At 42.3% G+C, this 11123-nt stretch overlaps 1 protein-coding gene across 1 annotated transcript in view; it reads right to left on the bottom strand.

Annotated features, from left to right (window-relative positions):
• Window positions 1-11123, bottom strand: part of Xdh (xanthine dehydrogenase) — a 79931-nt gene that overhangs the window by 22181 nt on the left and 46627 nt on the right. The window contains exons 19-24 of the mRNA XM_004627375.2: window positions 7691-7810; window positions 6626-6722; window positions 5227-5351; window positions 4084-4217; window positions 3573-3660; window positions 1364-1450 (exon numbers count right to left, since the gene is read on the bottom strand). Coding sequence (XP_004627432.1) covers window positions 1364-1450; window positions 3573-3660; window positions 4084-4217; window positions 5227-5351; window positions 6626-6722; window positions 7691-7810 — 651 coding nt within the window. The remainder of the gene's footprint in view (window positions 1-1363; window positions 1451-3572; window positions 3661-4083; window positions 4218-5226; window positions 5352-6625; window positions 6723-7690; window positions 7811-11123) is intronic.

Here is an 11123-nt window from a genome sequence, read left to right as displayed (position 1 = left end):
GAGTCTGATCTACGTAGTGAGACCCTGTAGGCCCTGTAGACCTTGTAGACCCTTAGTAAAGTACCAGAAAAAAAAGGAAGAAAGGAAAGGAAAGGAAACTCACTACTACAATTGGGGATTTCAATGCTTCTCTTTCAAAACTGACAGAAAAACTATAAAGAAAATCAGGAAAGACATAGAAGCACTGAACAACACCATCAACCCCCAGGATCTAAGGGACATTCATAAAACACTGCACTTATGATGGAAAGGAAAAACTCCTCCCCAAAATATCCAAATCCCACAGTTTGGAATCATGGAAACCGAGCTCTGGCTTACACACTAAAGATGTTATCGTGTTGAGGAACTTGAGAGAAGTAGCTTGTCTTGGATTGCTGGGTGGACCGCAAGTGCAGTCACAGTTTTGGTGTGAAAAAGGGGGTAGAGACAGATAAGAAAAGACCCACAGGAGAATGCAGAGTGAGGACAGGGACAGACTGGACTAACGGCCACAGGTCAAGGAGTGCCTCAGCACCAGAACCTGAAGGAGCCAAAGAAGTGATTCTCTGCTAGGGCTCTCAGAAAGAGTGTGATCCTGCCAACTCCCTGAGTTCAGGCTTTTTGCCTTCAGTGTCGAAAAAGTTTCCACTATACCAATTGCTAACGCTAAAATTATCCTGAGAATGCCTCTGGACTTGCCCTTATGGCACAACTGCCACTTGTCAGCTCATAAACTAACTGAAGTCCTGAGGAGCTGAGTCTCAGCTGATCTCAGCAGCTGAGCTGTAGGCTCTCACAAGAGGCAAACTGAGCAGACATGAGAGACAAAGGCCAGGCTGCCAGCAAATGAGCCATGTCATGCCTCACTTCTGATTCTGTCCACCAATGCCACCTGCCCACGCTGTGAGGTAGCCCGCTCTGAGCCCCTTCTGGTTCTGAGAGTGGCCTGATCCTTACTCTTTGCTCAGTCCAACTCTGATAAATTTAATTTTCCTAGTTTTTACTTTAACTATGTAATAATAATATTCCATTCACATGTGTACATCCATGCATGCGTGAACACACACTCACACACACACACATGCACACACACACACACACACACACACACACACAGTCTCACCACTCTATGTATAAAGCTTTAGAGCAAACTTTGCTAGCTTGGCAAATATGGGTTTCAATTCAAAGAAGTAACACGGTCTCCTCCGTGCTTTTAGAGATTAAAGTTGGAAAAGTATGAGAAGCTAAAGGTGAGGATCAGCACGATGTTACTGCAATGGCAATGAGCAAAAATCCAGGCAAGAATGCAAGAGGCCAACAGGCGGCATGGGGCACGTCCTTGGACCACTAGCCGCCCCCAGGCACCAGAGTAAGTCCCACTTACACTCTCAGAGAGATCCATGGTGTTTCCAGAATTGCTGAAGTGATCCACTTCCAGAGCCATAATCTTCCCATTCTTCATGAAGCCAACCTGGTGAAAGAGGAATGATTTTTCAACAGGGCCTTCCTCTGTCTGTCTCTGAACCTCCCCTCTACTCATACTACCTGCAGGAAGCAGAAAGGACCAGATATCATATCATGAAAAAAAGATGACCATGAGGCATCACCAGATTAGAACAGACAGAAAGGAACGACCTCCCTCCCAGGAGTACACGTTGGCTTCTAGACCCTGGCTTCTAGACCCTGACACTCTGACCCATGCTCTAAATCCTTATGCCTATCCACAGCTCCCAGGAGAAAGGGGAGAGACCACAGAAGAGAAAGTTGGTTGTGACTGGGCAGAGGGGAGTGTTAGGAAAGCAAAACAGGAGAGACACTAGAAAGTCCCCTCACCAAACTGGCTAGTAGCTAATAGCAAAAGCCTGAATGTACTTGCGCATCCTTAACCTTATTTAACAATTAAAGACACCCAATCAAGGGCCAAGCACATAGCTCAGCAGCACAAATGCTTTCCTCATCCTGAGTTTGATTCCTGGTACCAGAATAAAAAGAAAAACAAAATGAAGAAAAACAAACAAACAAACAAAAAAAAAAAAAACACTCAATCAAAAAAACCTACTATTGAACTGAATAGACACTGCTCAAAAGTACTAATGGCCAATAAATACCAGAAAAGAAAAATGTTTGAGATCACTAGCCATTAGAGAAACACAAATTAAGATATTGAGATTCCATCTCAATGAATGGACATCATTAAGAACTCAAATAACAACTTCTGGCAAGGTTGTGGAAAAAAGAAACCCTTCTACACTGTTGGTGGGAATGTCAGCTAGTACAACCACCCTGGAAATCAGTATGGAGATTCCTTAAGAAAAGAAAACCATAAATTCCATTCAACTCAGTTATTCCCTGACTGTATCTCCCTGAAAGAGTTAAAGACATCATATTACAGTGCGACATGCATACCAATGTTTATAGCAGCAGCATTCATGGTAGCTAAATCTTGGAAGCAGCCTGAAGGTCTATCAGCAGGTGAGTGGATAGAGGAATGTGTCACTCACACATAATGGTACACCATAAAGAAAGATGAAATCAAGTCATTTGTAGCTTGAGACCATAATGGGAAGTGAAATAAATCAGACACCCAAGCTTAAATGTTGTATGATTTCTCTTACATGAGAAATCCAAAATATAAATAAAGAGCGAGATAAAAGGTAGACAATTAGAAGAAGAGAGATAGATCTTCTTCAAATAAGAAAGATGCCAAGAGGTGGAGGAAGGGTTGAGGGAAGCAAGCAAAGGAGGAGGCAAGATTTAGTATGTGATTTGTACATTTACTAACTCCTTGTGATGAATGTAATCATTACACACTGCAAACATGTGCTAATAAAACGGGACGAGTAGTCAAAAAAAAAGTAACCCTAAATGACTTTGTGGGCTATTTTACAAACATGTGAAACTAAGACCCCCAAAGATCAAACTCCCACCTTCAGGCTCAGAAAATACAGAAGCAAGTGCAATTGAATGTCTTCTGGGAGTTAAAGCATGAGATGAAGTCAGAACAGGACAGAGGAGAGCGAGGCGGAGCCCGGTGTCACCTTACTGATGAATGGAAAGGAAGGACACATTAGTCAGAACAGGAGCTGCTCACCCGCTGAGCCCTGAAAGGGGACTGTCCTAGAGAAGCATAAGGGTGGGTCTTTCTGTGACAGAGCAGGCACCGCCCTGACAATCTATACCTGTCTCAGACCCTGGGAAGTCTTATGTCTCATTGCAAATTGTTTGGCAATCATTCTGACTTCTACATCAAGCTATGAATGTGCTAATAATAGACATGGAATGGATTACTCCAGGTCTGCTGAAAGAAAAAAAAAAAAAAAAGGTTCCTGAGCCTAATTCACCACAGACCAGATCTGATCCTAGCAGATCCACAGAGGTTGTATATGCCCCCTTGTGATGTCTCTCGGGAGGTAACCCTTGAGCCTACCCCAACACACCTTCTATGTTGCTGATGTCAGGTCTGAGCCTCAGTGCTATTGCTTCATGATCTTCTATGCATACTAAGTAAGAGCAAAGCTCAGGATCCCTTGACCTTCTTCCCCAGGGTCTTTATAAGAGGACACTGCCCACCCGGACACACCCCCATCTAGAACCTTGTATCTGGCCAGGAAGGGGTGTCTGCCACCAGTGATCAGCATGTCTTCATCACGGTCCAGCATACAGCGCACAGGGCGGCCAGTCCTGAGTGGGGGGCAAGAGAGTTAGAGACCCTCTGAGTCTTTGGCGCCCCTGCCCTACAGATGCAAACAGCAAGGAAGACTTCCTTCTCCACCAGGTGCACTGAGCAGACCCATACCAGCTACACCACTGTGCAGGCACAAGGCTGGAAAGGATGCAAATCTAAGTTTGTGAGGGATGGCCTTGTCCTCAGATGGCTGCCAGGAAAGGCTGATGAGATATAGACCTGGCCAGAGAGGTCTAAGCACAAAGCATAGGTGCTGTTACCTTCACCCTAATACCTAAGGTTCTAGAAACAGAGTTGTACGAAAACTCAAAGCCGAGGAAAATTGCTTCCAAAGGGGCAAATCCAGAAAACCCTCCTGGCAGAGGTACCCTTATTCCTTTTCCCAGAGCTTTCTGGGAGAAGCAGGCCTCGGAACTCACTTGTGTGCAGCCAAAGCCACGACGGTAGACAACACAGTGCTCCGGGTCTCCTTCCCTCCAAAGCCTCCTCCCATTCTCTTCACTCGGACTACAATCCTATTGGCTGGAACTCCCAACATTTTTGCAACAAAGCTCTATGGGAGGAAAAAAAAAAAGTAACTCTCACACTGATGCATCTGTGGATTTATTTCAGTGATGTGCTTGGAGTGTTGACTTCAGTTAGTAGAATTACTGGAGTGAAAATCACCCTCCCCTTCTAGAGCAGCCGGGGCTAGTCGAGTGGACTCCAGCACTCACTGAGCACTGAAGACTGAGTTCAGGCTACTCAGGTATTTGTTTTTAACCCGAACAGGGAGAGTACAGCATATTTTTCAGAGTCCAAATCCATTCTAACTAGCAAGATGCTGATGGGTAGGACCAGCTGACAAAAATGCTGGCAACTAGGGCCGGTGAGATAGCTCAGCAGACTAAGCACCTGTTTAGGAAAAGGCAGGGACTGGGGTTCCATCCCCAGCACCACATGCCTCACTGGTCCCACCCCCGGGTGCACTGAACCAGCCACTGAGACTGCGCGTGGTGGCGCACACCTGTAACCCCAGTGCTGGGGAGGCTGAAAACAGGAGGAAGTCCAAGCTACGTAGAGACCTTGTATCAAATACAATAAAAAATTATAATAAAAATGAATTTAAAAAATGTTTAAAAAAATGCTGGCAACTGCTGTCACATTCCACACAGCAGAATATCTGATCAGTCACAGATAAGTTAGTGGTTCCCTCAGCTGTCCTTCATTTTAAAGATGAAGAAACTGAAGTAGATATACCTTGACCACCACCATATAGCATCACAGTGATCAAAATAAATACTTGCCGAGCTCTGGTACAATTTTTAAAACTCATCTACTTGATCCAATAGCCCTACCAGGCTCCATGTTATAGATGGAGAAACTGGAGTCCAGAGAGGTTACATGACAAGTTCAGTAGCTCAAGCTTGCTGGTGAGAGGGTCCAGCTCCAAGCCAGTGTGCTCAAGTCCCCTTCGGGACCAACCCAGGTCACCTCCTTTCCATTTGCTACCCTGCCCTTGAGATCCACCAGGGCTCTCTGGTCACTGCCCTAGAGGCCCAAGGCGATCCACAGTCACTTACTTGGGTCTTCATGGTATTTTGGGTAGACACGAAGAGTTCCATCTCCCCTGACTCTCCTTTAGGCACAGCGATGGTGCAGTGAGTTTCCAGGTAGAAGTGTTCCTGGCCTCCAATGTAGAACTCTCCTGGGGAAGCAAAGGGTCCCACCGGAAGTCAATCGCTGCATGGGACAATGTTTGCATGGTGAGAGAGTACACTCTGCTGAGCAGCCTGGGCAGTTACCACCTCATGGTAGGTTACACATCTTCCTCAGGACCCAGCCCCACAGAGAAATCACAATGACAGAGAAATAAATCAGGTGCAAAATTGTTTTCTTACTGCAGTGAGTAGGTTGATTTCTGAAACTGTTATACAACTTTGCAAAAGGTAAAGAAGAATTTAGAGGTATGATCGAGACCACAGTGTTGAGTGAAACAAATCAGACACACAAGCTAAATTATCCCATGGTCTCCCTTTATAAGGGAAACCCAAAGCATAAATAATTAAAAAGCAAAGTAAAAACTGCATAGATAATAGGAATTAGGGAGACAGACCTTTTGTGAAAGAGAATGGGACCACAGATGGAGGAAGGAAGGGAACGAGGGAGGGAGGGAATAAAGGAAGGAAGGGAAAGAGGAAAGGAAGGAGGGGGAAGAGGAGGGGAGGAGGATGAAAAAAGAATTAAGATGTGCTGTGTACATGTGCCAATGCCCCATAAGGAACATAATCATTATGTACTACAAACCTGTACCAATAAAAACAAAAATTAAAAGAAGGTGTGACATAAGAGCTTAAAATAAGAGCATCTTCTAGGACTGAAGCTATTGGGCCTGTTGGGGAGTTGGCTGCCAGTGACTTAGCAACACCCAAGCACCAAGTAGGAAGCAATCCCAAAGGGGGGTGGTTGGCAGGACCTAATTTCAGAGTCAGAGACAGATCAGGAGGTGGAGAAGGGAGGACAGGGTAGGGGAAATATCTAGCAGAGGATGGGTAAGGAGTACCTTCAGGCAGACAGGGAGGACGAAGAGCTATATGGGTAGAGATGTAGCAAAAGTGGAAGGGGACACAGAGATCACTGGAAGCTGGATGGGACGCGATTTCATCTCAAGTAAGAACCAAAGCTACCTACACCTGTGGCCCATATCTTCCCCCAGTAACCTTCTAATTGAGGAAAACACCATGTATAATCCCTGTAGAATCACTTAGGTATGTCCAGTGCAGAAACAAGGTGAACAGAGATTAAAATGAGTGAGGTTAGATCCCAGTCAGTGGTCTACTGTCATGTTACAAATGTCAGACGGGATCTTCCATTAGAAATGTTTAGACCTTGCTTCCCTGTTCTAGGGCTCAATGCATGCCTCTTGAATTTATTTCACAAAACAGTGTTGTCCTACCCCTGCTGCTTCATGGCATTCTATACCTGAAACAACATTGTCTGCTTCAGCAAACCCCTTCTTGAGGTCTCCTTTCTCGATCTTCTGCTCAGTTCCATGAAAGGAGTTGTTCTTTATAGCATCCTATGAATCAGAAGGAAGTTTCAGTAGTGTGGCTTTCGGAGGGAGAAAGATGGCTTGTGATTAGAAAACTAGGAGCTATCTGAGTTGCTCTCTTCTCATATGTGAATCTCTACAAACTTCGGGCACAGACTTAATGCAGCCCATGGGATTGTATACCTAGCTCCTTAACTGTAAATGAACAGCCCTGAATCTTGAGGAAAAACAACAAAACAATCCTATAAGATAGCAGCTGGTGCTGAAATTAGGTGAAGGATGAACTCAGTTTGGATGTTAATGAACTGAACCTAAAATTACAAGAAGAAAGATTTCATGGGACAAAAACTTCAGGGCTGGGAAAGATTTTAAAACCCATTTATAGGTGCTCCTTAACTTACAGTAGGGTTACATCCCAATAAATCTATTGTCAGTTGAAAATTCTGTAAGTTAAAAATGCATTTAATATGCCTAACTTATCAAACACTATAGCTTTGCCTAGCCTACCTTAATCATAGTCAGAACACTTACATTAGCCTACAATAAGGCAACATCATCTAACATAAACCCTGTTTTAAAATAAAGTGTTGACTATGTCATGTGATTTACTGAATATTGTACTGAAGGTGAAAACAGTTACTGGCATGATTTTGCACCACAGAAAGTTGAAAAACAAAAAATCAGGTTAGTAGAACTATGGCAAACCAGAGGCCATCTGTGGTCAAACCCCTACTCGATGCTTACATCACTCTGGATGGTCCTAATAAATGTACCTGAAGGGGACTGAGGATGCAGTTCAATACTACAGTTCTTGCCCTGCATGAACAAAGACCTAAGTTCAATCCCAAGTGCCACATTAAATGAATGGATGGGTGGGTGGATGGATGGGTGGGTGGATGGATGGATGGATAGATGGATGGATGGAGGGATGGATGGGCAAGCCTGCAGGGGCAGAGGGCCTGCACCTCCACACAAGGCAGCGCATGCTCAGTTACCTCAATTGTGATAATAGCTGGAAGGTCCTCATAAGTGATTTTCACAGCTTGAGCAGCTCTCTGGGCATGTTCTCTGGTGTCGGTGACCACAGCACCAATGATGTGCCCGATACAAGTAACCTAGCAGCAGAGACAGAGTGGCAAAGAACTAAACTAAAAGCTTTTCAGGAAGCAATTTATAGATTTTCAAAAATACAAAGCAGGTCCCTGCTCTGATCATCAAGACATACTTTATAAATGCCATGAGGCCTTGTCATTCCCTTATCCTATTAACTGAATTTACAAACCTCTTCATATGTACTTAGATTCATTTAACCTGGACCAGGACACAAGGAGCACTGTTGTCTGGATGGAAAGAAACTTCTTCTCGAGGGCAGATTCTGTTTTTTAAGTACTGGTAGCCTACTGTCAAGCTACACAGAATAGAAAGTAGAGTTTGATTATTGCTGTCCACAATAGGGTACCAGGAAATGTATAAGTCAACTCAGATCTACTTCAATATCCTTGTTCTTCATATGAAAGATAGAGACCCAAGAAGCAAAGTCACAACTGTCTTTAGCTACCAGGCGATGGCTGACTGTTTTGTTTTCAATCCACCACACTACTCTTTTCTACATGCTATTTCCTAGCTTTATACCAAAAGCTCCTCAGAATCCAAAACCAAGCCTTGTACTTCATCTAGATGCCCAAAGCAGTAGCTCTCAGAGGCAAGTTCTTAGACTTGATGATCCACAAACAAATTTTTCAATTTATAGAATTGAAAGAATAATGATTTCTTTAAAACATAATTCACAAAACTTAATAAATCACCTTCAAGGACATTTTCCATCAACTATTACACTAAAATAAAAAACAAAAAATTGTTTTCTAACTCATCACTTTGGGATACAAGGTTTCTAACAATATGAATGAATATTTAACATGAAAGTCTCTGGTAATTATCTCTTCCGCACCCAGTTATATTATTGACTTAATTGGTTAATGCCTGGCTAGTAGTACCAACCTGACAATCACCAGCCAAAATGCTTGAGAGCTCTTGAAATTTGTAAAATGATTTGTTCTTTTTGCCAAATTCTTTTCTTGCAGTCTTTGTGGTTACTATTTGAAGCTTTTTGGTTTTTTCCTTCATCTTTGCATCACTAATAAGGTCAATTTACCCTATAACTCCCACCTCCGCATATCTAATCTGCAACATTCTATATTGGAATTATAAAATGACCATCTGAGAACTATCCTATGAATAATAATACAAAGATCTTTTATAACAGCTGTCTTTAAGATTTGGAAACTCTTTGTTGTTGTTGCAGAATTCCATATAACCAATGTCAGTACATGAACTTTCATATAAGTGGGTTGTCAACAAGCATCATGACGCTGTGGTATCTGGTTAGTTGGCTTATTATACTTTTATTTTCCTTTTTTAAAAAGGATCTTGGAGTGGGACGACCCAGGACCCACCGGATCCTCACTCTAGCCAGCACCCAGGCCCAGCTTGTGAGTGGGTCCACCGGATCTTCCAGCCAGCACCCAAGCCAGCTGTGTGTGTGAAACTTCCTCCATCAGACAGACCCAGTGTGTAACCTTGCAGAAGAACTCCCTGCAGAGAGGATAGAGGAAAGATCCACCCATCTGATCCAGGAGCAGAACATCAGGCCAGAGTGGCACAGCAGGTTCAATTCCAAGGGCTTCAGCAGGAAGAAGTTGAGCACAGCAGCCAGACCCAAGCCACATCCACCTGGATGAGTCTGAACTTGGTAGATCCAGATCTAGTTCTAAGGTAATAACCCTACCAAAGCTCTACATCAAAGGTTAGAAGACAGTGCTATACAAAATGACAAAGAGAAGGAGCAAAATGCATTCTCAGGCCCCAAGCCCACCCAGAGCAAATACAGGAAAGAATAGCATAGAAGAAATTAGAAATCACACACCTGAAATCCCTGAAATAATAGCATCTGAAGTAAAGAAACAACTGCAGAAAGATATAGAGGGAATCAGATGAAAAATAATTTCTGAAGCAAAAAAAAGAAATGATAACTATAATGAAAGAAGTACTATGTGCTTCTAAATAAGACACTGATAAAAGAAAATAGAGAATAGAAAAATGATGGAATCCCTGAATAAGCGATATAGGAAAGAAATAGAATGTATGAAGCGGATTCAAAGTGATATATAGGAAATTAAAATCTCAATCACAAGTTGGCAAAACCATTTGAATGAAAGTGAAAATAGACTTTCAGACCTTGAGGAAAACATTGCAACTAGTGAAAAGGTAAGAAAAGATCTCTTAAAAGCAACTAGGATGCAGAAAAAAATAATTCAACATCTGCAAGACAATGCAAAGATGAACCAAGTAAGACTAATAGGCATCAATGAGAAAGAAGGAGTCAATACAAATGATAAAGGAAGAATATGGGCAGAAGTAATAGCAGAAAACTTCCCAAATATGGGGAAACAATCTGACATTCAGGTAACTGAAAAGCATACAGAACTCTAAATAATATCAACCCAATTAAAACCACACCCAGACATATAATAATCAAGATCCCAGAAATTCAGCACAGGAACAGTATACTAAAAGCTGCTAGAGAAAAGAAACATCACATTTAAAGGAAAACCCATCAGAATAACAGCAGATTGCTCTTCACAAATCATCAAGTCAAGAAGAGTATGGAGCAAAGTACTACAAATCTTGCAAGAAAACAAATTCCAACCCAGACTGATATACCCTGCAAAACTGTCTTTCAAGTATAATGGAGAAATGAAATACTTCCATGACAAAGAACAACTAAAGAATTTCATGATGACAAAGCCAAGCCTCACAGACTACTAAAAGATATTCTAGAGAGGGATCAAAATGACCACAACTCCATGAGTGAGAACAGAAAGAACCCACCAAATAGGGCAAACAAACACAGCAGAAAAAGAGGTATACAACAGCAGTCTTGCAATTATTCTTTTGTATACAGCAACAAAATAATTCCATCAGCATACTCTACAAATGGACTCTCCAGCACCCTATGGGTCATGATTCTGTCCGGGTCTACAGGGTGGATATAAAGGAAATAGCAGTAGCTCAGTCCCACAAGTGACACCTGGCCACCAATAAGTGTTATGGACACTATCCAGGTCCATGACACACTAGAACTTTGTGCAATATCCTATCCCCAAACTGTTAGATGTGCTGGTCATTTATTTGTCATTTCAGCATTTATCTTATGTTTTATTCTTAGTAATTCTTTACTATCATGAAAATTTTTTTTCTTAATTGATATTTTTCTATATATTAACCTATTCAAATACTATGTAGGTATTCTGAATTGATCACAGATTTGTACATATGATACACTACATTCTGGTCTCTTAGTTGGGCTCACAATTTAATTTTAATTTTTGAATATTATTTTGAAATATTTAATTTAATTTTGAATTGATT

The sequence above is a fragment of the Octodon degus genome, unplaced genomic scaffold (assembly GCF_000260255.1).
Source record: "Octodon degus isolate 3935 unplaced genomic scaffold, OctDeg1.0 scaffold00019, whole genome shotgun sequence".
In the NCBI taxonomy this organism is placed as follows: domain Eukaryota; kingdom Metazoa; phylum Chordata; class Mammalia; order Rodentia; family Octodontidae; genus Octodon; species Octodon degus.
This window is presented reverse-complemented; position numbering and strand designations above follow the sequence as displayed.